General features: G+C 45.1%; 2 protein-coding genes across 3 annotated transcripts; one reads left to right on the top strand and one right to left on the bottom strand.

Moving 5' to 3' along the window:
- Window positions 1-2,913: 2,913 nt before the first annotated feature.
- PEX7 (peroxin 7) lies at window positions 2,914-4,621 on the bottom strand. Its single transcript, XM_008815275.6, has one exon. The coding sequence runs from the start codon at window positions 4,225-4,227 to the stop codon at window positions 3,271-3,273; it is 957 nt and encodes a 318-aa protein (XP_008813497.1). The 5' UTR covers window positions 4,228-4,621; the 3' UTR covers window positions 2,914-3,270.
- Window positions 4,622-13,918: 9,297 nt separating this feature from the next.
- LOC103695719 (trihelix transcription factor ENAP1-like) lies at window positions 13,919-20,457 on the top strand. Of its 2 annotated transcripts, none has more exons than XM_008778184.6 (2): window positions 13,919-15,370; window positions 20,124-20,457. In XM_008778184.6, exons 1-2 carry the CDS (start codon window positions 14,494-14,496, stop codon window positions 20,138-20,140), a joined length of 894 nt encoding a protein of 297 aa, XP_008776406.1. In that variant the 5' UTR covers window positions 13,919-14,493; the 3' UTR covers window positions 20,141-20,457. The 2 variants fall into 2 exon arrangements, with proteins under 2 accessions (XP_008776406.1, XP_088565581.1); XM_088709455.2 differs by having other exon boundaries at window positions 13,997-15,438.
- Window positions 20,458-26,939: the final 6,482 nt, after the last annotated feature.

Genomic DNA, 26,939 nt, shown 5'->3' with positions numbered 1-26,939 from the left:
CTGAGGCTCCATACAAGAATGGAGCCGAATGCTTGAGGAGGAATCCAAACCCAAGCATTCACAATATATGAGATATATATAATAGCAATAAAAAGATGCAAGAACAGATGCATGCTAAGGAGTTGAAGGTTTTAGGAAGAATTTGCGAACAAAGGCAGAGCAACAAGTATGAAAAGAAAAAAAAAGGGTATGAACTACCAGATGATGAAATGACGAAGAAAGCCACTAAAATGTGCTGCTTTTAGATGGATTCTAGAAAAAACGAGGTTTAGTATGTTCCCATGATAAATGAAAATTAGTAAAATGCCCTAGAACACAAGGAGCAATGGTGCAAAAAAGCCTTCATGCTTCCATCCTTCTAACCCCTTTGTTGACAAAAGAATCAGGGAGATTTATTATATGCAACTCGCACTCAACCTATTAATCTTTCCCTTCATGGTCCTCTTACTCTTGCATCTTCAATATCCATTACAGTTGCTGCTCTTCAGGTAGGACAACCATTGGCCTGTGTCACTATTATCCAAGCCGAAAACAACAAGGTCTTGTGATCTTCCTTCTCACTTCTAAAAGCCTCAGTCAATGTCTTAATGGATCAACCATGAAAACTGCTGCTTCCGGTACATGTTTGTCAATAATAAATCGCTCTAAGCTCCCACCTGATATGCTGTACCACTTAATATGTTCCCTGCTTCTCAAGGTCAGGAAACCAGTGATACCATATTATAAAGCAGTCTCTGCACTAGCTCAACACTTAGCTTCAGTATATTGTCAGACAAGTCACCACATAAATTATTCCATTCAAACTTTTCTTTAAAAGGGTTTTCATCACACAACATTCTAAAAATCTTCTTTTTATTACAACCCTCTAATTAATGGCATCATGCATGAAAAGAAGGCCCATAATAGCAAGTGAATTGAGGGAATGGCTAGAAAAAGAATCACAGTTCTGACAGCAAACTACCTATATACTTTCAATATGCAGTCCCAGAACAAGATAATTTATCATTTCCTTTAGTCATCAGAAAGTCATCATTTTTGAAATATTGCTTTCTTCCAGGCCAGTCATTTCCTCTTCCACTATTCCTCTCCATTCACGATGGGTGCTTTCTCAACGTATTTATACACTCTGTGGAAATTACAGAACCAACAAAGGCACAAGATTCTGGAGGCAAAGTTGTGGACAGGAAGTTTGTCATTATGATTATGATTATCTAAAACCTAGAGTATCTAAAGGGATTAATCGACTTCTGATTTGCTACTCTTAAATCAAGCTATCCTTTCTTTTGACATACAGGGGTAACTGCTTCCCTGCAATTAGGACAAAATAGCCATATCTTGTGGAATATCCAAAGAAACAGAATAAATATCATTTAGAAGAAGATCCCAAAAGGCATGAATATGAACATTCAGAGGAAACAATATCAACAAATTTGAGCACTCTTCAGAGTCAATTGAAGAAACAAAAAGAGACTGAAAACGAAATTCAGGAAACAAAGTTGCTAAAAAAATAAGATTTGCAGTTCCCTATCTTATGAAGAAGCAGGAAGTTCAGCATGCAGTTATTTAAGCCCCAGGAGTTTTCTTGTTAGTTGATTTGTTAACAGACTTGGAAAGGAAAACTGGCACCAGACGGCATCATGTATAAAATTATTTACTTTCTTATCACCGAGCTATATTTTAGAGAGGTACTCTACTTTCCTTTGCAGTGCTATGATAGGTCCTCATGAAAGCAAATTATTATCGTGTTAATTGTACTTTAGAGCTTGATTATCCAACATTACCCTGTGGATGTCAAGATTAAACATATAGCACACAAAATGATGAAACAAGATAAGTGTCCAGAAGAGAACATCATGTCGGTAATACAAGATGACATCCATTTAGTAATGTAAGATGAATGAGAGTTGGCTTCAGATTGATAAATTAAGTACATGTCTATAGGCTAGAAAGCGTGAAAATGTATAATGAATATAACAATGTTTCCTCTCGAAAACCCCCTCTTGCTCAAGAGTTTAAGGACATTAGGTTCAACAATGACCCCACACTCAACAAAGAGAATTTAGAAATCATGCGACAAACATTCCTTTCCATTGTTTGGCCTTCATTATTTCAGGTGAAGGCACAGGAAATAATAAAAATGTCTGATAATGCTCAAGACTTTAACCCAATATAGCATCATATAGAGAAACTTTTATTCATAGGCCAAACCTTTTCATGTCAAAGTAATGAAACATCACTAGATCTTATCACATAAACCAAGAAGTATGAATCATATGTGTCTGTGAGATGACAAAAAGCTTAATGAAGTCACCAACAAATCGCAAGGGTCCGTTTGTAACAGCAAGCAACCATCCTAATTCAATGTGTGCAACTTAATAATTCTTTCCTCAATGTCCTAGCAAGCAAACTTTCTCATTGAACTATATACACATCTCAAGGAAACTAATGCAGCTAAGTCCGTATTGACAGGTTAACGCTCATTTTGTTAATGAAGCCAAGATAATGCCTTTGCATGCACATGTTTAAGGACATATCCAAATAGGCAACTATGATTGAAGCACATAGATAAACCACTACACCAACTCTAAGATCATGAACTATTCATTTGTTGTTTGCCAGTTCACTCTGTTCTATAAAGTGGATGAGATGACTAGTCCCCTGGTGTCTTATTTTCTTAGATGCTGCTCCTATCTTGTACAGCGCATGTTGTGCAAGATTTAACATAACAAATCATAGTCAATTAAAGAGAATAGAGAAGCTACTGGAAGCTGAAAAGTAGAGATGAAATAAGGAATGCAATTTCCTCAACTTCTCAAAGACTGAATTGAATTTCCAAAGGAAACAAATGCAAATCAAAAACCTCGAATCCAAAGACACATATAGAATATATGTTATAAACTGACTAAATACAGATAAATCAATTTACCATCCGAAGAATTGACTAGCAAAGAGCAAGAAACAGGATCCCCATCACAATATAGTATTACAGCTGGAAAAATCAATCAAAAGTTCATTTTTCTGGGTTTATGAAAAAGGAAGAGAAAGATGCAAGCCTAAGCCATTATTTTTCAGATAGCATCATATAACAAGAACAGCATACCCCTACAGAACCGCAGAAGCTCCTTCCCGAGACCAAATTTTCTTCTTTCCTTTGCTACTCTGAATAAAAATTGTTCACCAAACCGGAATTCCCATCATTTCAGTTCTCCCTCTTTCTCAAATACCATCATCATCATCATCATTGAGTTAACTGGACAGAAATCATCTTTTTCAAGGCATCGCTCTGGGGTCGGTCCCGTGTTGCCAGACGTAGACCAGCTCGTCCCACCCGGTGCTAGCAAGCAATCCTTCAACCAGCACGCTCATGTCCACCCCGACCACGAATTCGGTGTGGTGGTCGTATCTCGCGATCAGGGCATCCTCCGCCCGGTAGTCCCACATGCACACAGTCATGTCATAGGAGCAGGACAAGAGGATGTTCTCTCGGTGGGGGGAGAACTTGACCTTCCGGACGGCGTAGCCGTGGCCGGCGAGGTTGGCGATTGGGGCGCGAGGGGCGCGGACGTCCCAGACGCGGACGGACTTGTCGACGGAGGCGGTGGCGAGGGAGCACTCGTCGTACTTGTTCCAGTCGCAGGAGAGGATCTCGTGGTCGTGGGCGGGGAGGACGAGGGTGGATCGGGGGTCGCGGACGTCCCAGACGCGGGCGGTCCGATCGCCGGATGCGGAGGCGAAGACGTCGGCGTGGCGGGGGCTCCAGGCGACGGCGTAGACGCAGTAGGAGTGCTCGCGGAAGGTGCGGACGCTGGACTGGCGGTCGAGGGTCCAGAGCTTGACGGAGTCGTCCCAGGAGGCGGAGAGGAAGGAGTCGCGGCGGACGGGGTTCCAGTCGACGGAGTGGACCTCGCGGGAGTGCTCGTGGAGGGAGCGGACGGGGTTGGCGGCGGGGGGGAGGGAGGCATCCCAGAGCTTGACGGAGCCGTCGGCGACGGCGGCCACGGCCAGGCTGTCATGGGACTCGGACCAGGCGCAGTCGTAGATGCCGTCGGCGGTCTCGAAGGAGCGTAGCTCCGCGAGGGCGCCGGAGGCGGGGTCGATCTCCAGCACGTGGAGGCGGCCGTTGCCCAGGATGCCGAAGTTCTGGGACGTCGCCACCAGGAGCCGCCCCTCGTAGAAGGGGCTGAACCGGACCGCGTACCCGTTGAACGGCGTCTTGAACACCGGCATCGCGTATTTTCCCCCTTTCTTCTTCTTCCCCTTCTTCGTCCCTTTCCTTTTTTTTTATACTTCCCCTCTCTATTTCGCTGATCGATCGGAACTCGAGATGGCCGCACTTCCCTTCCCCCCTGCGGGTGGATTCCGGGGTAGTTCGCAATTTCTTATCGAGATGGGCGGATATGGTCACACCCGGTGACGATAAGAACGTTCGGCCCGCTCGGACTTATTTATTGGCATTGCTCGGAGGTTTTGGCGCCGGCCGCCGGACGGGAAGTGACGTCGGCGCGGAGATGCTTGAGGAGATAAATAGAGCTGGGAATTCATATGCATCTTCTTTCGGTTTGTCTCTGGTCTTGCAGCCTGGTAAACCGGAGAGGGAGGTTTCAGGCAGCAGCATTCTCCTGCTTTGATGCGCGTAAAGAGTAGGGCAAGACTTTGAGGCTATGGGCTACCTCCTTGCTTATCGGGCGGGGAGGGCCGTGATTGATTTGGTCTGGGCTGAGCTTCAGATACGATCACTTACTTTCCAGGCCCAAGCTCGGAATTTAGGCTTCAGGCTGGGCCTCAAGCCATTTTGTAAAAAAAGCCCACCAGCCTTATAATACCCAACCAGCTCCACACAAATCAGCTACCCCGATCAGTTCTTAATATTATGACCCCAGTTCATTCCCAGCTGTTGTTGAATCCTTCGGGACATAAGGCGAGCACCTCACCCCCTAAGGTCGTCCGTTTAACCTAAAAGCCTGATATTCAACTTTAACCTGACCTTTATTCTTAAAGAATTTTTGTAAACCTGACCCTGATTAGTAGATTAGGCAAGAGTTCAGAGTTAGGTTTAGAAATTCAAACTTTAGCTCTGGTAAGCTTGGAATTGGCCTATGCTAACAAGATGAGCCAATCAATCAAAGCTTGCCATCTAGTCACGGGTTAATCATTCAAAACTTACGACGTCGCTGGGCCAAAAGGTGTGAGGAGAGCCTTTTGTATTTCAAAATTTTCCGTGGATGGCGACAATGTAGCCGTGATTGCTATTGTTTTTTAACAAATGTGATACCCGAGCATATCTTGTGAGCAAGAAACGTGGCCGAGATTCATGGGCAAGATACACAGCTTGTTATTTTATCAACCAGCGTATAGCTCCAAACTACTCGATTAAGGTCTCCGGTCTTCGCCTATATATTGTATTTTTGAATGCCATAAACTCTCTTTTGACTCTCTTACGCTGTCTTTGTACCCCTTTCAATCCGAAAGTCGCATCTGATTTAGGCATAAAAAAATCTCCTATAGGACGCCTTTCAGTAGGTAGACTTTAAGTTGGAGCCAGTGTCCAAGCACCACTCAAAGCCCTTTCTCCACCATCCGACATGGGTGCTTGATGTCGGGATCATCGCCAATTGAGGGCCACTCAAATATCACTGCGGAGGCATGCAATGATTCCATTTGATCTCTCCAATCTAGACGTGTTCGTTTCTTGTACTTTAAATTAAGTATAATTTATTTTTTTATCTATGATTATTGTATGGTTGACCATCAAGTGATGTTTTGATTTTTTGAAGTATGGAATTGAATGTTTCATGGATATTTTTTTTTTCAAACTATATATACTTTTAGCACGATACCTTTCTCAGACTTTTGGCTAAGATATAGTGCAATATAGACACTTTTAGCTTGATTAATTATCCGAGATATATAGTTTGATACGTAATAAGAACCTAAAGTAACGTACTTGAATCCAACTCGGGGATTTGAAAGGTTCAATAATATTTTTATTACTTATCATCAAAAAAAAAAAAAATATTACTCAAACATAACCCAACTCGTTTTTCAATGTTGGAGTATCAAATAAAATTTAGACTTCAAACCAATCAATTTGGGTTTGGGTTTAACAAAATTTGGACCTAATTCAGCTTGATATCATTCTTTAGGAACCCGTACCAAGCATTTTAAACCATATTTATAAATCACATGATTAACTAACTAGTGTGTCACTCAAATCAAATTCGCTCCTTGGTGATTTAAATAGCTATTATTATGATTTTAAAAATAAATAAAGGAAAGAGACAAGAAAAGGAATCAAATAAAGAAAAAAAAAGTAAGAAAAAATATGGGAGAAAGATAGAGGATACCTACCGAAATATTCCATCGGGATGGCCATGAAAATGGGGCAACTCAACCATTTTTTTTTGGTCAAATAATAATAATAATAATAAAGGGGACAAGCTTGAACGCTCCCATCCCACGGCTTATGAGGCCGAGAGATGATATTTGAAATATCCAAATTGCTCTTGATCATTTTGCATTACCTTATCATCTTTGTAATTGATATTTATATATTTTCTTTTTGATATATAATAGTATTATAATATATTTTGAATATATTATATAATTCATAGCTTATATTTTATATATTTATCATATTACAATAAATATAGACAAAATATTCTACATAATATAGTATACAGTATATGTTGCTGGTGGTCCAAACCGAGAACGATTGGCACAGCGGTGTGAACGGGGTTCCGTTTGGGTTGCCTTGGTTGGTGTTGATTGCGCTCCACTTTCCACCGGGAAACCTGCAAGCAAGCCTCGCACCACCACTGGGGTAGTGGGGGCCCTCCGACGATCAAGTCAGAGGAGATTGGAGGAGAAGGAGAGATAATAGTAGCAAGTAGGAGAATGCTCTGGAAGTTCTTGCTTACCCCCCTTTCTTCCCCGGCCGCATATATACCAGGCTGGGGGGTCTTTCAGGGAGGTTCGTCATCGTGGGGCACGATGGAGCTGCCACTGACACGGCCGTTACAGGGCGTCGTGGGGCAGCGCTGGGTACGGACATGACAGGGCGTAGTGGAGCTCCGCCTTGTACGGCCGTTACAGGGGATCGTGGAGCAGCGCCAGATACAACCGTTGCAGGGAGTAGTGGAGCAGGAGGCTGCGGCGTGCCTCTGGGGAATAGCCTGTCGTTGTTGAGAGATGTCCGACTCGGGGTCGGATTGCTGGATCAAGGGGCAGCCGACTCGGGGTCGGGCTGCGGAGCCGAAGATGTCCGACTCGGGGTCGGATTGCTGGATCAAGGGGCTGCCGTAGTCTTCCTGGGCGCGCGTGCCGGTCACGTGGGGCATGGTAGCTAAGTTCCCCCGTAACAGTAGCCCCCCACTTCCGAGCCTGGAACCAGAAGGGGAACGGGTGAAGGGAGTGATGCTTCGTGATTGCCGCCATCCCTCGGAGAGGCGCGCGCGCTTCGAGCTCCCCGCCTACTTTATGGCGTATGGCGGTTGTTGCTGACCTGGTAGTCTGAGGATTTCGGCGGACATCCTTCCTTAATGGCGTCGATTCGCCTTTGGGGCGCGAGCGACCCTTCGGCAGCCAGGCGTCCTCTGGCGTCACCCACCTTTCCGCCTATTTAACCGGGGGCCCTCCTCCGTCCGCCTTTCTCTTTTTAACTCTTGGTAGCGTCTCGCTGACTCCCGACTCTTGAAATTCTTCTGGCGCTAGGCCAGGTATCTGAGGGTTAGGCCTCAGGGAATTCTTCCGGCGCTAGGCCAGGTATCTGAGGGTTAGGCCTCAGGGAATTCTTCCGGCGCTAAGCCGGGCATCCGAGGGTTAGGCCTCAGGGAATTCTTCCGGCGCTAAGCCGGGCATCCGAGGGTTAGGCCTCAGAAAATTCTTCCGGCACTAGGCCAGGCATCCGAGGGTTAGGCCTCAGGAAATTCTTCCGGCACTAAGCCAGGCATCCGAGGGTTAGGCCTCAGGAAATTCTTCCGGCGCTAGGCCAGGCATCCGAGGGTTAGGCCTCAGGAACTTCTTCCGGCGCTACGCCAGGCATCCGAGGGTTAGGCCTCAGGAACTTCTTCCGGCGCTAAGCCAGGCATCCGAGGGTTAGGCCTCAGGAACTTCTTCCGGCGCTAAGCCAGGCATCCGAGGGTTAGGCCTCAGGAAATTCCGCTCGTTGGTCGGCCAAGGCTGGCGCAAGCCGAGGCGACCGGTCGGGGCTTCAGGCTAGTTTGCTCCCGGGATGATCATCGGGTTAGCCTGGCATCCGAGGGCCGAGCCTCGGGAGATTCCGCTCGTTGGTCGGCCAAGGCTGGCGCAAGCCGAGGCGACCGGTCGGGGCTTCAGGCTAGTCTGCTCCCGGGATGACCATCGGGTTAGCCTGGCATCCGAGGGCCGAGCCTCGGGAGATTCCGCTCGTTGGTCGGCCAAGGCTGGCGCAAGCCGAGGCGACCGGTCGGGGCTTCAGGCTAGTCTGCTCCCGGGATGATCATCGGGTTAGCCTGGCATCCGAGGGCCGAGCCTCGGGAAATTCCGCTCGTTGGTCGGCCAAGGCTGGCGCAAGCCGAGGCGGCCGGTCGGGGCTTCAGGCTAGTTTGCTCCCGGGATGATCATCGGGTAGCCTGGCATCCGAGGGCCGACCCTCGGAAAATTCCGCTCGTTGGTCGGCCAAGGCTGGCGCAAGCCGAGGCGACCGGTCGGGGCTTCAGGCTAGTCTGCTCCCGGGATGATCATCGGGTAGCCTGGCATCCGAGGGCCGAGCCTCGGGAAATTCCGCTCGTTGGTCGGCCAAGGCTGGCGCAAGCCGAGGCGACCGGTCGGGGCTTCAGGCTAGTCTGCTCCCAGGATGATCATCGGGTTAGCCTGGCATCCGAGGGCCGAGCCTCGGGAAATTCCGCTCGTTGGTCGTGCGCCTGTCGCTTGCCGCCCGACGGGATTTCTCCGTGGCCAGCTGCGATCGTGTTTCTCCTCCTCTCCAAGCGTCGCCTGGGGAACACCAGATGGGCATTAAATGCTAATTGAGGGGTTACCTGGGAAATCGGATCGCCAGTTGCTGCTTGCGAGGAGTGTCAGTTAAGCGGCCGCGATACGCGCGTTCTTCGAGGCGGATGCGGCCTGGGCGCGAGCGGAGATATGTGGACCTAGGGGTACAGGCCACCCGAAGTGTCCTGCGCAAAGAATGCGATTAAGGAGAATAACGCTTAGGAAATCGCGGGAAGATACGCCTCGAGAGCCGGATCGGCTCCGGATTCAATGCGCCCGCATTTATTGGAGCCACCCGCATCGGAACGACCGGGGGGCCGCAGTTTGGCTATAAATATAGGTGCAGGTGCGATGGAGCCTGCCAAGCCGGAGCTGTTCAGGTTGCCATGGATCGTGGGCCTCCTCTCCGGCACATGGTTGAGAGACCCCTACCGAAGGAACGGGAGGCGCGCCCTTCGCGACTTCCGCCAACTAGCCGTTTCATCTGGGATCAACAAGGAGGTTCTCTCCGGCGGAACTCCGCTCTAGGCGTTTCATCCGGGATCACGTCTCCCCTCCTTGAAGTTCGGCCTCCCGATTGAGCTCCGCACCAGGCGCTTGATCCGGGACCGCGCCTCCATATGCTCTTCTCCCTTGTATTCCTTCTCTCCCCTAACACTGGGGAGGACCGGAATATCCCTTGGAGGTGGCGTTCCCCTGGAGGCAGCGGGAGCTTCGTCTGCGGCGGCTCCTCGTCTTTTTCGTGAGGCGTGGATGGCACCTCTGGGTAGGAGCAGTGTGGACTTCTCCTTCGTCCACTTCTTCTTCATCCGCGCTGGCTCTTCGTCTTTTTCGTGAGACGTCGATGGCGCCTCCGGTTGGAGGCACCCACTTCCGGTGAGATTGCAGCCGCTTCGGATGGAGGTTTCGGGATCCCAGATCTCCAGCTCCTCGGAGTCTCCACCTCTTCTTTACTTTCTTTACACCCTAATTCCCCTCTGGGAATTCCTTGTAATCACACGAGCACGCCGTTGTAACCAGAAATTATTGAAATGAAAAGTGTTATACATTTTTGAACTGTCTTTCTGGCATTGTCGTTCTACTGGTAATACATCCGCAGGTTAGCGGAATTCCAGCTCCTTGGAATTTCTCGACCATCTAGGGCCTCCAACTGGTAGGAGCCAGGTCGGTTTACCCAGCGAACCCTATACGGGCCTTCCCAATTTGGCGCTAGCTTCCCACCTTCCGCAGGTTGAGATGCTTTAGCTCGCCTTAGCACCAGATCTCCGATTCTGAAAAGCTTCGGTCGGACCTTGGAGTTGTAATATCGGGCCACCCTCCGCTGATACATCGCCATCCGAACCTGCGCCATTTCCCTCGCTTCTTCCAAGAGATCCAGGTTCCCTCGGAGTTGCTCCGAATTGGCCTCGGGTCGGTGCGCGGCCACCCGAGGTGAGGGGAGTCCGAGCTCCACGGGGACAACGGCTTCCGTGCCATAGGTTAGGCTGAAAGGCGTCTCCCCGGTAGGGGTCCGATGCGTGGTCCGATACGCCCAAAGGACATTCTCGAGTTCTTCGACCCAAGCTTGCCCCGTCCGACCGATTCGCGCTTTGATTCCTTGGAGGATTGTCCGATTTGTGACCTCGGCCTCGCCGTTGGTTTGGGGATGCGACACAGATGTGAACCGATGCTCGATCCCGAACTCCTCGCAGAAGTCACGGAAATGCTTGTTGTCGAACTGTCGACCATTATCCGAGATGAGGACCCGAGGTACCCCAAATCGGACAATGATGTTCTTCTTCACGAACTTCCGGACTTGCGCCTCCGTGATAGTGGCCAGCGGCTCTGCCTCCACCCACTTGGTGAAGTAGTCGATTGCAACAATCAAAAATTTCCGCTGAGCTGAAGCGACGGGGAATGGTCCGAGGATATCCATTTCCCACTGGGCGAAGGGCCAGGGTGCAGTGATTGGTGCCAAGGGGACAGAAGGGACTCTCTGGACGTTGGCGTGGCGCTGGCAGGCGTCGCATTTCCGTACATGATCCTTTGAGTCCTCCAACAAGGTAGGCCAATAATAGCCTTGCCTCATGATCTTGTGCGCCAAGGACCTAGCCCCCAAGTGTGATCCGCAAACGCCTTCGTGGACTTCGCCGAGGACGTAGGCCGCTTCCGAGGGGCGGAGGCACTTTAAGAGGGGGGCGGAGAACGAGGGCGTAGGGCGCCGTGGTTCCTCGCCGGCGACAGGCTTCTGCGCCGACGTTGAGGCGTCGGGCTCCTCCTCTGGCGTGCCTCTTTTCGCCTTTTCTTCCCGAGCTTTGGAGGGATCTCGGCGGCCTCCTTGCTCCGGTGGGCGGCCGCCTCCTCGGCGTCCGCATACTGGTTCGCCCGGGACAACAGCTCCGGGAAGCTCCGCGGCAGGCGTTTGTCCAGGGAGAAGGTGAGTCTGCCCTTTCGGAAGCCACGCTTCAGGGCTGAAAGAGCCACCTCCTGGCTCAGGTTCCGGACTTCCAGCGTAGCCTTGTTGAAGCGGGTAAGATAATCCTGCAAGCTTTCTCCCTCGTTTTGCCGGACATCAAAGAGGGAGTCGGAGACCAGTCGCCGCCGGCTACTGACGGCGAAATGGGTGATGAAGAGGCGAGTAAACTGGTCGAAGGACTGGATTGAGTTAGCCTCCAAGCCGGCGAACCACGCCCTTGCCGGGCCACGGAGGGTCGCCGGGAAGGCCTTGCAGAGGAGAGGATCTGATGCTCCGTGGAGGAGCATAAGGGTCCTGAAACTCTCGACGTGATCCCGCGAGTCCGCCGCCCCGTCATAGGGCTCGATCGCCGGCATTTTAAACCCCGGCGGATTCGGGGTCCGCAGGATCCTCGAGGCAAGCGTCGGCTGGGAGGAGATCTCCAAGTCGGCGAAGAGATCTTTGGAGTGGCCCTTCAGGACCTGGAGTTGTCGGTGGAGATCGTCCACCCGCCGGTCCAGGGAGCGCGACCGATGGGTGGGAGACAAGGAGCACCGAGAGGGGGACCGACTGGAGCGCGGGTTCCTTGAGGACTGGGGGGTCTGGGAACACGCCCGGGCCCGCCTTTCGTACCCCGCGCAGCTCCGATGGGAAGGTCCCGGCAGAATGGACCGTGCTCGAGAATCTTCCTCGCGCCGGCGCTCCTCCCCATGGGAGAGGAAGGAGCGCGGGTTGAGGAGGACAGGTGAGCGCTCAGGGAGCAGCGGCTCCTGGGCCCGCTGCGGCGCCCGAGACATCACACCCTGCAGGTTCTGCACTGCCTCCGCGAGGGTGCGAACCTGCTGGGCTAACTGGTCGAACTGAGCGGCTTCGACCATCTGAATGGGAGGTGGAGCGGTGGAGTGTTGCTGAGAATGTGTTGGAGGCGCAGCGGCCTCCCGGCCGGAGGCGCGAGAGGCCCCGCGACCGGAGGCATTGGAAGCTCCACGACCACCTCGCCGTGCCATTACGATCGCTCTGAGATTCGGCCCTTCCTCTAGCGCCAACTGTTGCTGGTGGTCCAAACCGAGAACGATTGGCACAGCGGTGTGAACGGGGTTCCGTTTGGGTTGCCTTGGTTGGTGTTGATTGCGCTCCACTTTCCACCGGAAAACCTGCAAGCAAGCCTCGCACCACCACTGGGGTAGTGGGGGCCCTCCGACGATCAAGTCAGAGGAGATTGGAGGAGAAGGAGAGATAATAGTAGCAAGTAGGAGAATGCTCTGGAAGTTCTTGCTTACCCCCCCTTCTTCCCCCGGCCGCATATATACCAGGCTGGGGGGTCTTTCAGGGGGGTTCGTCATCGTGGGGCACGATGGAGCTGCCACTGACACGGCCGTTACAGGGCGTCGTGGGGCAGCGCTGGGTACGGACATGACAGGGCGTAGTGGAGCTCCGCCTTGTACGGCCGTTACAGGGGATCGTGGAGCAGCGCCAGATACAACCGTTGCAGGGAGTAGTGGAGCAGGAGGCTGCGGCGTGCCTCTGGGGAATAGCCTGTCGTTGTTGAGAGATGTCCGACTCGGGGTCGGATTGCTGGATCAAGGGGCAGCCGACTCGGGGTCGGGCTGCGGAGCCGAAGATGTCCGACTCGGGGTCGGATTGCTGGATCAAGGGGCTGCCGTAGTCTTCCTGGGCGCGCGTGCCGGTCACGTGGGGCATGGTGGCTAAGTTCCCCCGTAACAGTATATAACATATTATCTTATATATTATATAGTAATTAACAAATTATAAAATATTAGTTGTTATAATTGATATTTATATATTTGTTATTATATTAATATAGTAGCAAATTATTATATAAACAAATATATAATTTATATTTTATATTTGATACATTAATATATTTCAATAAATATGTTTTTATACATATGCAGTAATTATATTAACTTCATTGATTCAAAATATTATACGCTAATATTATAAAAAAATTAACCTTGCCATATCACTTTTCATATTATGATATAAACACTATTATTAGTAATTTTTATTCTTGTAGTAATATTTTAGTTGTTTTTTAAAATTATTTATATTATCAACAAATGGAGAGTAGTGGATATTGCAGAGCAAAATTGATAATTTTCTTATCCAAATTAAAAAAACCATACAACTCTAATCACTACATGGGATAATATCATTAATCTTAAATAAAAATAAGGATTAATCCTCACTAAACATACCCATATTTAACCTCACACGGCCCAAAGCCTATATATATCGGAAATACTAATTCCCTTTCCAAATTGGGCCTAAAGGTGCCATTAGGCTAGGTGGAGTCCACGCTCCCACGAGCACCGGGCTAGCCCTACCGGGAAACGCTACCGGTCTCCTGGGAAACGCTAACCCCACCCCAAACGCAGGCAACACCGTAAGCCGTCCTCGGGACCACCACCGCTCCACGGGTTCCACTATCCGCACGCTTCCGCGACCTTTCGTATCCGTAAAACCAAACGAAAATCCCAAGCGGAGAGCCGACGGCTCTCCAACCAGCCCAGGAAACCATCCAACGGACACCAGCGCTCCTCTTTCCCCTCTGGCAGCGCGACGATCGAGGCATGACCTCGACTCCCACCTTCCCCTCGGTCGCCGAGGGTAATTTCGTCATTCACTATCTCTGCACTCCGTCCGTCCCCGGACCCGGCGCGTCGTCTTGTGATCATCGTTTAAAATTCCCCTCTTTATTTCCCCGTCAAATTCGAAACCGACACCTCTTGCCCAACCCAAAACAACGGCCGCGATGCGCCTGCCGACGAGCCCATCCGAGACACACCGCGTGGTCTTGACGCTGACGCTAGCACGAACCGGCCCGCGCGCTAACGTCGGCGCTCGCACGCGCCCCCCACCCCCACACCGGCGACCGCCCGTACTCGCACATGCGCCCCATCCCAGCCGGCGCCCCCCTTCTTTACATAACCCTACATTCATCCCCCCTTCCTCCTATTCCCTTTCCCCACCATCAAAGCCGCCGACACACCGAGCGGTAGAGAGAGAATAATAGGGTTGCCAATAGATTTCGGGAAGAGGGTTGGGAATAGAGAGATCGGGAATTGATGGAGGGAAGGGAGATGAAGCCGCCGCCGCCGAACCCGGCGATGCCGTACCGGGAGGACTGCTGGAGCGAGGGGGCGACGGAGGCGCTGATCGAGGCGTGGGGGGACCGCTACCTCGAGCTCAACCGGGGGAATCTCCGCCAGAAGCACTGGCAGGAGGTCGCCGACGCCGTCAACTCACGGCGGGGCGCCGCGCGTCGCCCATCGCGCACCGACGTGCAGTGTAAGAACCGGATCGACACACTCAAGAAGAAGTACAAAATCGAGAAGGCCAAGATCGCCTCCTCCAACCTCGCCGTCGACAGCCAGTGGAACTTTTACTCCCGCCTCGACACCCTCATCGGTGACTCCGTCCAGGCCAAGAAGCCCCCGCCCCCGCACCCTTCGTCCCCGCCGCTCGCCCTCCCGCTTCCCTTCCACCGCAAGGGTTCCCCCCTCCCGGCGGCAGCGGCTGCCGCCGCGGCTCGTCCCCTGGACCCGAAGGAGAAGCGCCCCGCAGCCACCGCGCTTCCCGTGGACGACGCGTTCTTCCGGAGGAACTACTCCGCGGCGGCCGCGGCCGCCGCGGAGAGGGAGTCCGAGTCCTCCTCTTCGAGATCCAGCGTGGAGAGGTCGAGGTCGAGCAGGGAGAGGTTTGCGAGGGGGTGCAAGAGGAGACGGGAGGGCAATGGAGAGGGATTCCGGCAGCTGGCGAGGGCGATTCTGAGGCTGGCGGAGATCTACGAGAAGGTGGAGGAGGAGAAGCAGCAGCAGATGATGGAGCTCGAGAAGCAGCGGATGGAGTTTGCCAAGGGGCTGGAGTTCCAGCGGATGCAGATCTTTGTGGATTCCCAGGTCCAGCTGGAGAAGATCAAGCGGTCCAAGCGAATTGATCCTGGTGAGCATGGGTCTTCCTCCGCTGCCATCTGTTTTCTTTTGGGATCAGATGCGTTTAGTATGTGAAAGGTTGGATCTTGTCGCAGGATAGATTCATGGTTTAAATTTGTGCTGTGTAGTGAAGCCTGACTAAGTAGGTTAATTTGTCTGAATCTGTTTCGTTTCTGTTTTCTTTATAAAGTAATCGTGTTATTTGTTTTTGGAGTGGGAGACTTTTGTTTATGGATTTGAGTCGTCGTGTGTAAACGTAGTTTTATAGCTGCTGGAACTGTTTTGAATTTATTGCGTTGTTTTTCTTATGTGATCATTTGGATGGAGTTTGAATTCGTGAGTGAAGTTGCTTTTGCCCTTTCGTTTGGAGCAGAACAATTGCCACGTTGATCTTTAGCATCTTGTTGATCTTTAGCATCTTGTTTCTAGGAATAGATATGCTGTTTGACTTATTTTATTGGTATGTGATACTGGGCAGCAGATGAGGGGTCTGGGCTTTCTTTGGCAACGGTTATAATCAAGTTGCATTGCAAAACTTGTGTGGCGACTTTGGAGGCCACTTGTGTTCTAAATGACAGCTTAGATACATTTTTCTTCTTCTTTCCTTTCATTGTTTCAGAGATGCTTTAATTGATAGAAGCAATATGAAGGGGTTTGAATTTGTTGTGCTGATGCACTGACCTTATTATGAAGTGTTAGTTTTTGGTTACTGCACCTCTCTGATTGTTGGGTGCATCGTTTATAGATTTCTAAAAGAGGATTTTTGGGACTTTGTCTTGATTTAAATTAGTCATCATAATAGTTTGACGTTATTGATTACTGGAAAGTGGTGCTCTTGACTGTTATGTCTTTGCTGTCGCTGTTTTTAAGTCATCTTGATTGCTGACCTGATTTTAGTCACCAGAGAAGCAGAGTACTTGGAGTCTTCTTTACTTTGACGAAAGATCACAGGTTGAGTTTTACCAATTTCAGGGATTGGAAATTTACTTAGTTTCTCATACAAAATAAAATGGGAAGGATGAAAAAAGCTGCGTCTTGGAGTGTGCCAGGAGCTTTATTTAATTTGTCCATTGACATAAGCTTCTTTGCCTGAATCCAGGTTCCTAATCTTGTAGGTTAATATAACTTCTCCAAGTGGACTGGGTGCTATAGATTATACAAGTATGATGTTGTGGTTTTTCGTGACACAGAATAAGAAGTCTGAGGATTTTTGCTTAATTCGCTAGGGTATCAGATGTAAGAAGGTCGCTAATGATGTTTGGGAACTGTTTTAGGCAATGTGCTCTGCTAAATATTTCTGTAATCAAGAATTAACTGAACAACATCTATATTGACTATATGGATCAGTTTGGATCAACTTATATTTTGTGAAATTCATAACTTTCTTTGCTTATCTGCTGGTATCGTCAATTATTTGTTTATTTTTGAGGCCAAAGGAGATTATCAATGCTTGGATTATAGAAAAAATAAAATAAATTTTTTAATAATCGATGCCTATTTTACGTGGTTCTACTAAGCAACAAGTATGGCTACTCTTCATCTCTCTCAATTTCAGAGGAAGAATGAATTGTATTTATTTAATTTCTTTAATTGTCTGCTCAGATCATTGTGTTCACCTTTGGGAGGTGAATGTTGTGGCCTCATCCATATAATCATGAATGTTTGTGTGCTTGTGGTCTTTACTTGTCGTAATTGTGTTGACCTCATGATGTATTGATAGGATTTGTTTAAAGTGCAAGTTTGGGCTAATAAAATGTTTAATGATAAACTGCAATTAGGAAGGAACAAATACCACGTGAATACTGTTATGCAAACAGCTTAGCTTAATGATGCTGTTTTGCAGAATACAGCAAGCTTATACAAGAAACCTTAAAGAAAGTTATATACCAATAGAACTCACTTAAAGTAGATTCAAAAAATTAATAACATATGTGTTAATGTCGAACATCTTTTAATAATATCGTGTAGTTAGGAGGGAGTTTCAGAACTGTGGAATCTTGAATTTAAACAGAAAAAATTCTCTAACAATGAGTGCTGTAGAAAATGCTTGGTTTTTTGGTAATCAGTTTAGGCTGTAGTACTGCTGAAGTCTGGGACATGCTTATTTATTAACTTCTGATAGAACTGATTGTTTTTCTCTGGCTCTTTTTACCCACATGGTTGTGTTATAAGATCGCTATATCCTGACTTCTTGGAGGAGAACTCAGCAGCAGACCTGTGCCTCTTCTTCTGCAAGTTGTTTGGTACTGAAAGACATTTCCTTGTTTTTTAAGGAAAGCAATTGGTATTATGTCAAAAATTAAAATCTCATCTTGTGATCTTCCGCTACACTAGATATATCATCTGTTCTAAGCCCTCCTAGTAGATGAATAAAGAACCTGATTTAGATTGCTTTTTTTTTTTACTTAGAAAATGGAGTTTATTTTATGAAGGTATGTATAAAATTTGAAGCAACGCCTTTATGTTATACTGTCATCAGACAGCTATGTTTCCATGATTTGCACTATATTCTTGATTGCCTTTGAAATTTTTCCCCATCTATTTTCTTGATGATATTCTTTCTCACATTCCAACTAAAGGTTTCTATAAGATTACCAAAATTACAAATCCTGGTTGACTTTCAGTTTATAATGCTTCAAGTATGCTGTTTTGGGGATCTTAAACCGATGAGTTTGTTTGGCGATACATTTTGGTTATAGTTTCAAATAGTCTGATGGATTCAGCAACATTTTTCTATAGATATCTATGTTATAGAGTAAATACATAGTAATAAGTTGAGTCCACATCATATGAGGAAAGCTTGCTATATGTGCATGTTGAAGTAGGCATTGCAATTGGATAAGATATATTGATGCTGGGTTATCCTTGGTGTGGCAATGCAATCATATTTGCACTATCTGTTTGGAAGCCTGCTTTATTATTTTTTTGGGTCAAATATAATCATCGTCGAGGTGGCTGGGTGTTTTCCTCAAGCGGTTCATCTATTTTGGATTTCACTGCAATGTATTCAGTGGACTTGATTCTTTATCATCCATCCTAGAGTCAATATGCCTGGGCCCTGGTGATATTAAATAAGCCTATATTTTGTGTCAACATCAGTGTGTTATTGCTCGAAGGATTTCTTGAAATAGAAATAACTCTGTTATGACACTGCTTTCCATTTGGTGTAATTTGATTTATTTAGTTATTTTGAGGATGGCCATGCTAACCTAAACCATTTTTTTTGTTTTCTCAAATAAAATTCCCTATAAAGCTTGTTTAGATGCTTCCGACGTTGTGGTGATCTAAATACGAAATCACCGTACTTTTCAAAAGATATTTTGTTGGTGTAGGAGCAAAATTTGCAGTGCGAGGATGAAACTCAGAATCATGTTAGGAGACTGTATACTAAATGGAAGTATTCACCATTTATTTGAGTATAGTTCATCAAGGGGTTACAATGCTTCTTAAGGTCCATGATTAAGTACTATATTCTCAGAGAAAAAGAAAGGTTCATTGTGAAGTATTATTCTGGAAAGAGAAAGAAAGGTTCATCGTGAAATATTAATACATATTGGTTAAGACCTTTCATTCCATCCTTCTAATTACTATTAACTGCTCATGCTCATCCACCTGTGCGCCTTCCCATCCTCTCACACTGCCAATTATTTTATAGTTTCAACAACAGGGAGAGTAAAGGGAAGAAGATTCTTACCAGGATAGAAGGAGACAAGATTGTATCTGATTTAAGGTTTTTCATGCAGATGTAACTGATTTTCTTTTGTTTACCTGCAAGCTATTATATGGTGCATGAACTACTTATATCAGTTTCGCTTTTAGGGTTATAACCTGATAAACTAGTGGTATTTCAATATGCCTGGGGCCTGGTGATATTAAATGAGCCTATATTTTGGGTCAACATCAGTGTGTTATTGCTTGAGGGATTTCTTGAAATAGAAATATTTCTGTTGTGACACTGCTGACATTTGTTTACCATTTGATGTATTTTGATTTATTTAGTTATATGGCCATGCTAACCTAAAATAATTTTCTTTTTGTTTTTTCAAATGAAATTCCCTATAAAGCTTGTTTAGATGCATCTGACATTGTGGTGAATTTTGTTTCTAAATACAAAATCACAATAATTTTCAAAAGATATTTTGTTGGCTTACGAGCAAAATTTGCAGTGTGAGGATGAAACTCAGAATCATGTTAGGAGACTGTACACTAAATGGAAGTATTCACCGTTTATTTGAGTATAGTTCATCGAGGGGTTATAATGCTTCTTAAGGTCCATGATTAAGTACTACATTCTCAAATAAAAAGAAAGGTTCATTGTGAAGTATTATTCTCAAAGAGAGAGAAAGGTTCATCGTGAAATTTTAGTACATATTGGCGAAAACATTTCCTTCCATTTTTCTTCTAAGTACTGTTAACTCCTCATGCTCGACCACCTGTGCGCCTTCCCTTCCTCTCACTCTGCCAATTGATTGATATTTTTAACAACGGGGAAAGTAAAGGGTAGAAGTTTCTTACCAGAATAGAAGGGAACAAGATTGTATCCTGTTTAAGGTTTTTCATACAGATTTAACTGATTTTCTTTAGTTTACCTGCAAGTTATTGTGTGGTGCATGAACTACTTATATCAGTTTCGCTTTTAGGGTTATAACCTGATAAACTGGTGGTATTCATCACTTTTAGGGTTATAACCTGATAAACTGGTATTCATGTTTATTTTTATACTTCTAACCTGTTTTTTTTTCTTTTATTGTTACATGTTTCAGAGAGTTACCTACGTTAGATTTGTGGAAAGAAGCACTCAAACTGGATGATGTTCCTTGGAGATGACCTCAAGTTCAATGGAATGGTATTTGGTTGCCAACCTGAATTTGGAAGATGCGAGTTGGCATTCCCATTGCTGGCAATCACAACCTTGGTAAGTTGATGCGTGATCTTTAGATGAGAGAGGGAGATGAGGAGAACAAATTTCATAGATTGTATAGCGCTGCTGGTCGCTATTGTTGGATCCTACTATTTAAGTTTGGTATTGAGATTGTGAACATGATAATGGCATTCAAAAATTAAACTTTGAAGTCGTGCTACTGTTAGTTAATGTAATTGATATTGTCCGTCACAACTGTTGCATTTGATGATCTGACATGGCGATGGTGTCATGGTTGTGCATGGCAGGTCCATAACCATGTGCCAGCCGTTGTCCATCTACTTTTCTTTACTGAAAATCTTGTCATGATTTTTTTGGACCACAGATCCGAAAGCTGTTGGATTGTGTCTCGGTTGGTGGTTTGGACTGCATTATAACATGGGAAGCATAATATGCCGATTGAGGTTAAAAAAACAGGTGCTTGTGGCAAGTACTGTTACATAAAACTAATTCAAGATCTCTCCCCTTTGTGAACAAGCCATTATGTGCTAGTTAAATGATGTGAAATTTCTCCAATAATCTGTTGAACAATATTCAGTTGAAGACCTCTTACTTGTAAATGCATCTTGTCACTTTATATCCTCTTACTTGTAATTCTATCAAATCCTCTTCTTTCATCGTCTATTTAGGCATGAAAATCCCCCCAGACTTGAACGAACATGCAATCTGGCCCAAAGTTTCTCTCTTTTAAACATTCAATGTTTGACATTATTTGGTTGAGGCTTGGACTTTCAGTCAAGACCAGAGACTGATCTGCCTCAAAGCTTTTCTGTCCAACATTCATCGTTTGACCTTGATCAGTTTAAGCTTGGATTTTGGGTCAAGACTAGAGTGCGAAACGGCGCAGACCTGTGGCTGCTAGACCTCAATCGATCAGTTTATTTGTCTACGGGTAGAATCTGGATTGGAGAAGAATGCCATATGGATAGGAAAAATTATTTGGTTGGACCAGCTCCATTGGCTGAGCAGTGGACCAGTCCAAATCAACATGCATAAAGAGTTACCTATGTATGTTTGTTTGTGGTTGGACTGGTCCACCAGCTTAGTCCTGGTCTAAATAAAAATTTCACCATGGATGGAGGAAGCCCAGAGAGAGAATGAGCTGATGTGTGTTTTGCCCAATTAAATACGCACTCACGTGGAACTTCATCTGTACAAGTGATGGGAGGAAATGAGAAGAAAGAGGACTGAGAACAAGGATGAACTCATGCATATAGGAAATGATTCTCTCGATTTTTCCATGGCCAACCTCGTTCTGTCCTCAATGCTAGTCCATGAAACAAAAGGTATGTGTGCTCTCTTTCATGTCCTATTTTCTTCTCCATGCAAGATTTCTACCCACTTTTATGATTGTATTTAAAGGTAATCTTTTTCCTTAGGGTTTCATATACTTGATTTCAATGTAGGGCCCTGTGAAGGAAAGCTAAATTTCTGCTACAGATTACATTAAGTTGGTATATATTAGAGAAATAAAAATATTTACCAAGTTATTTAAGCGATGAAGGTACATCTATCAATTTCTTATAATTTATTAATGAATTATATCTTAAACCTTTAATTGTTTTTTCTTAAAGAGTGAAAATATATCTAAACGCCGGTTACATCATGTATCTTATACCATTTAGGTTGTGGACATGCCATTGTTCACTAAATTATAGTTTACAAACATTGTCCACCATACCTCTTTGTTTCACATGCTGGAAATAATAAAGTTTATTTCAGCGCTCCCCATTTATAGTCAAACTGTTGTTACTCCATTTTGATCCGGAGATTAGCTTGCTTAGGGTCTCTTCATCCCTAAGTTAAACCACATAAAAGGCCGAACAATTTCTTAGCGGATATATGATAGCCAACAACATTATATTTATATATGTGTTCGTACAGTTTCTGTGGAACTAACCCAACTTTCTCTACCTAACTTTTAAAAAAAAAAAAAAAATCAAAGATGACATTTCTGAACCACAAATAGGGGTTGCATCTTTCACACGAAAGAAGGATTCATCTTCCTTCGTGTGTATCTACTATTAGATCACACGATGACCACTTTGAGATCTGTGCAGGTAGATTAATAAAAAAATTCAGCATGCTTTAAAAGTTGTGCAGAGCACAATTCAATGGTCAGCATTGAGAAAGAACATCATTTGTTCTTTCATGCAAAGGCTACCACCTGAAGCCCTCGCTGTAAATAAACTTGAACATTATAGCCTTCACGGGCACCACACAACTAAGCCCATCCAAAGTCGTCCCACATATTTATAAAAAGGGGAGGCATTGACGGAAGAGAGAAAGAGAGAGAGAGATAATTGCTATAAATCTTTTGTTTATACGATGCTTACACCATACTCAGCATTTCAGATACAACATAAAAAAATAGAAGACAGGGTAGGTAAGGTGACTTCAAGGGCAAAGCAAGAATGATGTGAAGTCCCAGGAGAGAAAGTTCTTCTATCTCTGTCCAGTTTTTCGCTGCGTTCCTAACACTTCAAGATGTTGATGCGATTGTCCTGGGATTTGTTGCTTTCAGACACCAAACAAATCTTTCAGGCACCACCATAGATATTTGGATCTCATGATGGAATTTGGAAAGGTTATAGCTTGAAATGACCATTACCTGGTTGTGGATGCATAGTGAGAAGGAAGTTGCCAGTTTTTTTATGTTCGGTCGAACGTGCCCTTGTTCTCACATGAAATGATTCATTGGATTTGTTTACCGAAACCACTGGGGTTGTTTGGCTTTCATGTCCTTTTAATTAAGCTTATTTGCATATCCATAGTAGATAACCATAATTAGACATTTTTTTTTTTTTGGTAAATCGGCTACTCACACAGCTTTAGCATGAGCATAGCCAACTACATCACTAGAAAGAAGAGTACACAAAATAAAAGGAGAAGTCTGCTGGATCCATAGAAAATCTTCCGAATGATGAGCGGTATATGAGGAGACCCAGTCTGAACATTTCATTTTTAATATCTAGCTATATTCAATAACTTGATGAAGATGGCACATGTACGTGATAAGAAGAATTTTTACTTTCATGCTTGGAAACACTTACTAATCTTTCGCGTAACTATGAGATTCGGTATGGTTAGCTTTCCAGGATAGCATATTCCTATGGGGTTATAGTTTGTTTAAGCTTCTTGTGCTAATGTTTTTCTTTGCCTTTTTCAGTAAATAACATATCATTAATTAGAATGTACAAGAAAAGATCTTTAATCATACTTTATTAGATTACCATTTGTTTAAGTTCTTGGTGCTCTTGTGCTTCAGCATTACTGGAGAGGATCATACATTGGGTCTCTCTATTTTATAATGCGTACAATTATTTACTACATACCGTGTCATTTTTCAGTATCCGTGGCAACATCATACTGCATAAGATAAATGTGGGAGGATGGGCGATCTTGATAGATTCCTTGTCCATTTCTAAGGTCTAACGTACCCAGTTGTCGACACAATAATGCATACGATAAATATCTATTGCTAGATTCATCCAATCCGCACAAATGGCACTTCCATTTCAAATGACTTTACCCTGGAGCCATCTAGTCTTGCTCTTTACATTGGGGGTGAAGAATTTCACGATCAAATTCTACTATATATTTCTACCTGATCATGTGAGACCAAGACAGGAATTTTCCTGAATTTACTTTCAGAAGTCTAGTATTTAGCTTATCAGAGCTCAATAACATGAAGCCTTTAAGATGCCTTCAATTATTAAAAGGCTTACTTGAAGTACAAATTGCATTTTAAAAGCATGAAAAAGCTGTCTCACTGGAACAAGATGTTGTACCAACAAAAAAAAGCTACATGGATGGAAAGCCATCACACTATGGGCTCGTTTGGTTCGTAGGAAAAGGAGGGGGGAAAGTGTGGTCAACGGGAAAGTAATGAAATGCCTCTTGTTTGGTTGGAGTTTTCAAAGGAGAGAGATGGGAAAGTTGTATTCCCATGAGAATATGATTCCCACATTTCATGGGAAAGTCTTTCCCATGAGAAACATGGGAAAGTTACTTTCCCATGAGGTGGGAATCACTCCTTTTTTATTTTTTCCCAAAAAGACCCTTCAGCATTAAAGAAGCATTAAAGAGGCATTAAAGACCTAATTTTTATTAAGGGCATAATAGGAATTATACATAACTTTCCTAGGAAAGTGGATGGTCAACCAAACATAAGCACTTTGGAAATTTGTCACTTTCCCATGGTTAACCAAACATGCCAAAAGTACTTTTCTAGGTATCCTCTTCCTAGGAATTTGATTTACAGGAATCATATTTCTAGGAGGGAAAATACTTCCCGCGAACCAAACGAGCCCTATAGATATACATTCGCAGATGAAGCATGTAACTTTTTAGCATCTGGACCATCGCCATAATAAATATAGATGTCAGAGCTTCTTTTGGACCTCCCATCCACCGTGTGGGGCACCAAGCCGGCTTGGCGCTCACCTGGCAGTACAGTCTCTTTTATTTGGCTTCTAATTGAACAGTTTCCCAAGGAAAAGAAGCAAAACGAACTTATGATCCCCAGGGGTCTCCGGAGAGGTTCAAATAGTTTAGAAGTTTGATAGAACCTAACCCCAAGGAATTAAAAAAAAAAAAGAGGACATGATCCGCACTTTAGGCTGAGCACGGAAAACGTCGACACCAGTGCCCTTGCTTTAGAGTAGTCAACTGTCCTCATTAAACTAAAACCCCTGCGAAGATTGTAACCAATATCTCGCTTAATGGAACGCTATACGTAGAGCTGACGGATAGGACATTGGCGCGTGGACCTCGGAGAATTAAATTACACCAGACTGCCCCTATAGTTGGACCCCTCGTCTACTCAGCAGTCCAACTTGCCCATCTTGTCATACAGGCCAACACCTGAGCACTAGTATTGGTAGAATTGCTGCATGAAAAATTATCTTATGCGGTGGAGGTTAAAATCTGAAGCTCTCATCCTATTTTTGTAGTGTTCAAAACTACGGTCATTTTTGGAAGCCTCCATCTCTTGATTTTTTTTTTAAGATGAGTTTCAACGACAGCGTCAAGAGAGAGCAATCATACCGACATAGGGTTTATCTTTAGAGATCAGAAGGCCTAATTTGTAGCAGGTGGGGCTCGAAAGATCTTCAATCAAAGTATGGTTGACGCTGAGGTCGGAGCCACGTGAGAGAGCATCTCATACGCGAGGTGTGTGCTGGTCGCAGACTGTATTGTCTTGAAGGGAGACAGCCTCGGTGATCGAGGAGATCTAGGACTTCCGTTATGTGACTGTTGGATTGCGACCGATATGCGACATTCGCAGCCTCTTGAAGAAGTGTACTTCCTCTCGGATCATCCATGTCTACCGAGAGACAAATAGTGCGACAGATTGGATGGCGTCCTATGTAGCCCACTATTTTAAAGATTTTATTTGGGACACTTATGTCTCGATCCCGACTCATTTGTATTCTCTTATTCTTTCTAACTTTATGGGCTGCACCCACATCTGTTGCATGTGAGCCGCCAATTACTAAAAAAAACTATCTCATGCTGCATAAAGATTTAGTGCTTCTCTCATTTAGTTATAATTTTTTTTTAGTACAACAGTGTCTAATATACAACTATGAGGATAACCAACAAAAAAAAAAAAAAATGGCACATAGAAGATAAAGCAGATACGTAGAAAATTTTTAAAATAATGAGTCACGATGGAGACAATTCCATCAGCATTATTTGTCTTTCAACAAACAAGAATAATTCAAAAGAAGTTACACACAGTTCTCTCAAACGTCGGCACATGTCGTGGAACAAAATAGTTGCTGGATAGCTTTCAAATCTCTCTTCCATGAATGCTGAACTCTGCCCACTAATTTATGATTGCAGCGTACCTTTCCAGCTACGCAAGTCCTACTAGGCTTCAGACAGCCAAAACTTTGTCCTTTTGTAGCCTTTAACCGGGATACTAATCCTTTTTTAAATAATTCTAGTCACATGATGCAAGTAATGTACCCTAAGATGCTGCTCTGCTGCTTGCTAGTACTGCCTTTTAAGAAAGCATTGTTCCGTGAATCAATGATGGGTAGGGAACTAAAATGAAAGAGGTTCGTCGCTTCTTCTTCGCACCGAGTCGACTCAATCAATTGGACCTTGGGTTCAGCAAAATTTTGGCCGTGAGAGTCGAGAGTGTACCCAGACAAGAGACTAAATCCCAATCTCGGATCATTTCAAAATAAGTATAGTAGGTAAAGGAACTTATGGATCAACTTGTGGCTAATTTTGTCTTTTTTTTATAAAAAAAATCCTCCTAAAAGTTTAGGTCTAGGCTCTTATCATCCATTATGGGATGTGGTTCTATGAATTTTAGTACAGAAAAATAACAATTATAGCCATAACTATTATGAGCTATGATAATAGCTTTGGAGGATCATCAAAAAGCAAAATGATCCTAAAAATCTTGGAAATAATTTTTTTTCTTTTTTTTTTTAGCCTAAGTGGCGGCCATCAACTATTATGATAGCAACATGGCATACAAATGCTAATAGGATTAAAACAGTGTCACTATGAAAACTTTTGATGTATTAATTTATTTTGATGGTGATATTTTATAAAAGCAAATGATTAACTATAAATTGATGCAAATTCTCTACATAAAGACAGCGCTAGAAAAGAATCACAATAGTCAAACTAGCAT

The sequence above is a fragment of the Phoenix dactylifera genome, chromosome 12, assembly GCF_051530095.1.
Source record: "Phoenix dactylifera cultivar Ajwa chromosome 12, Ajwa_hap1_PhDact_Kaust_v1.1, whole genome shotgun sequence".
Classification (NCBI taxonomy): Eukaryota; Viridiplantae; Streptophyta; class Magnoliopsida; order Arecales; family Arecaceae; genus Phoenix; species Phoenix dactylifera.
This window is presented reverse-complemented; position numbering and strand designations above follow the sequence as displayed.

Coding starts and splice junctions, on each gene's coding strand:
- PEX7 (XM_008815275.6), bottom strand. CDS start 4,227: ATGCCGGTGTTCAAGACGCCGTTCAACGGGTACGCGGTCCGGTTCAGC.
- LOC103695719 (XM_088709455.2), top strand. CDS start 14,494: ATGGAGGGAAGGGAGATGAAGCCGCCGCCGCCGAACCCGGCGATGCCG.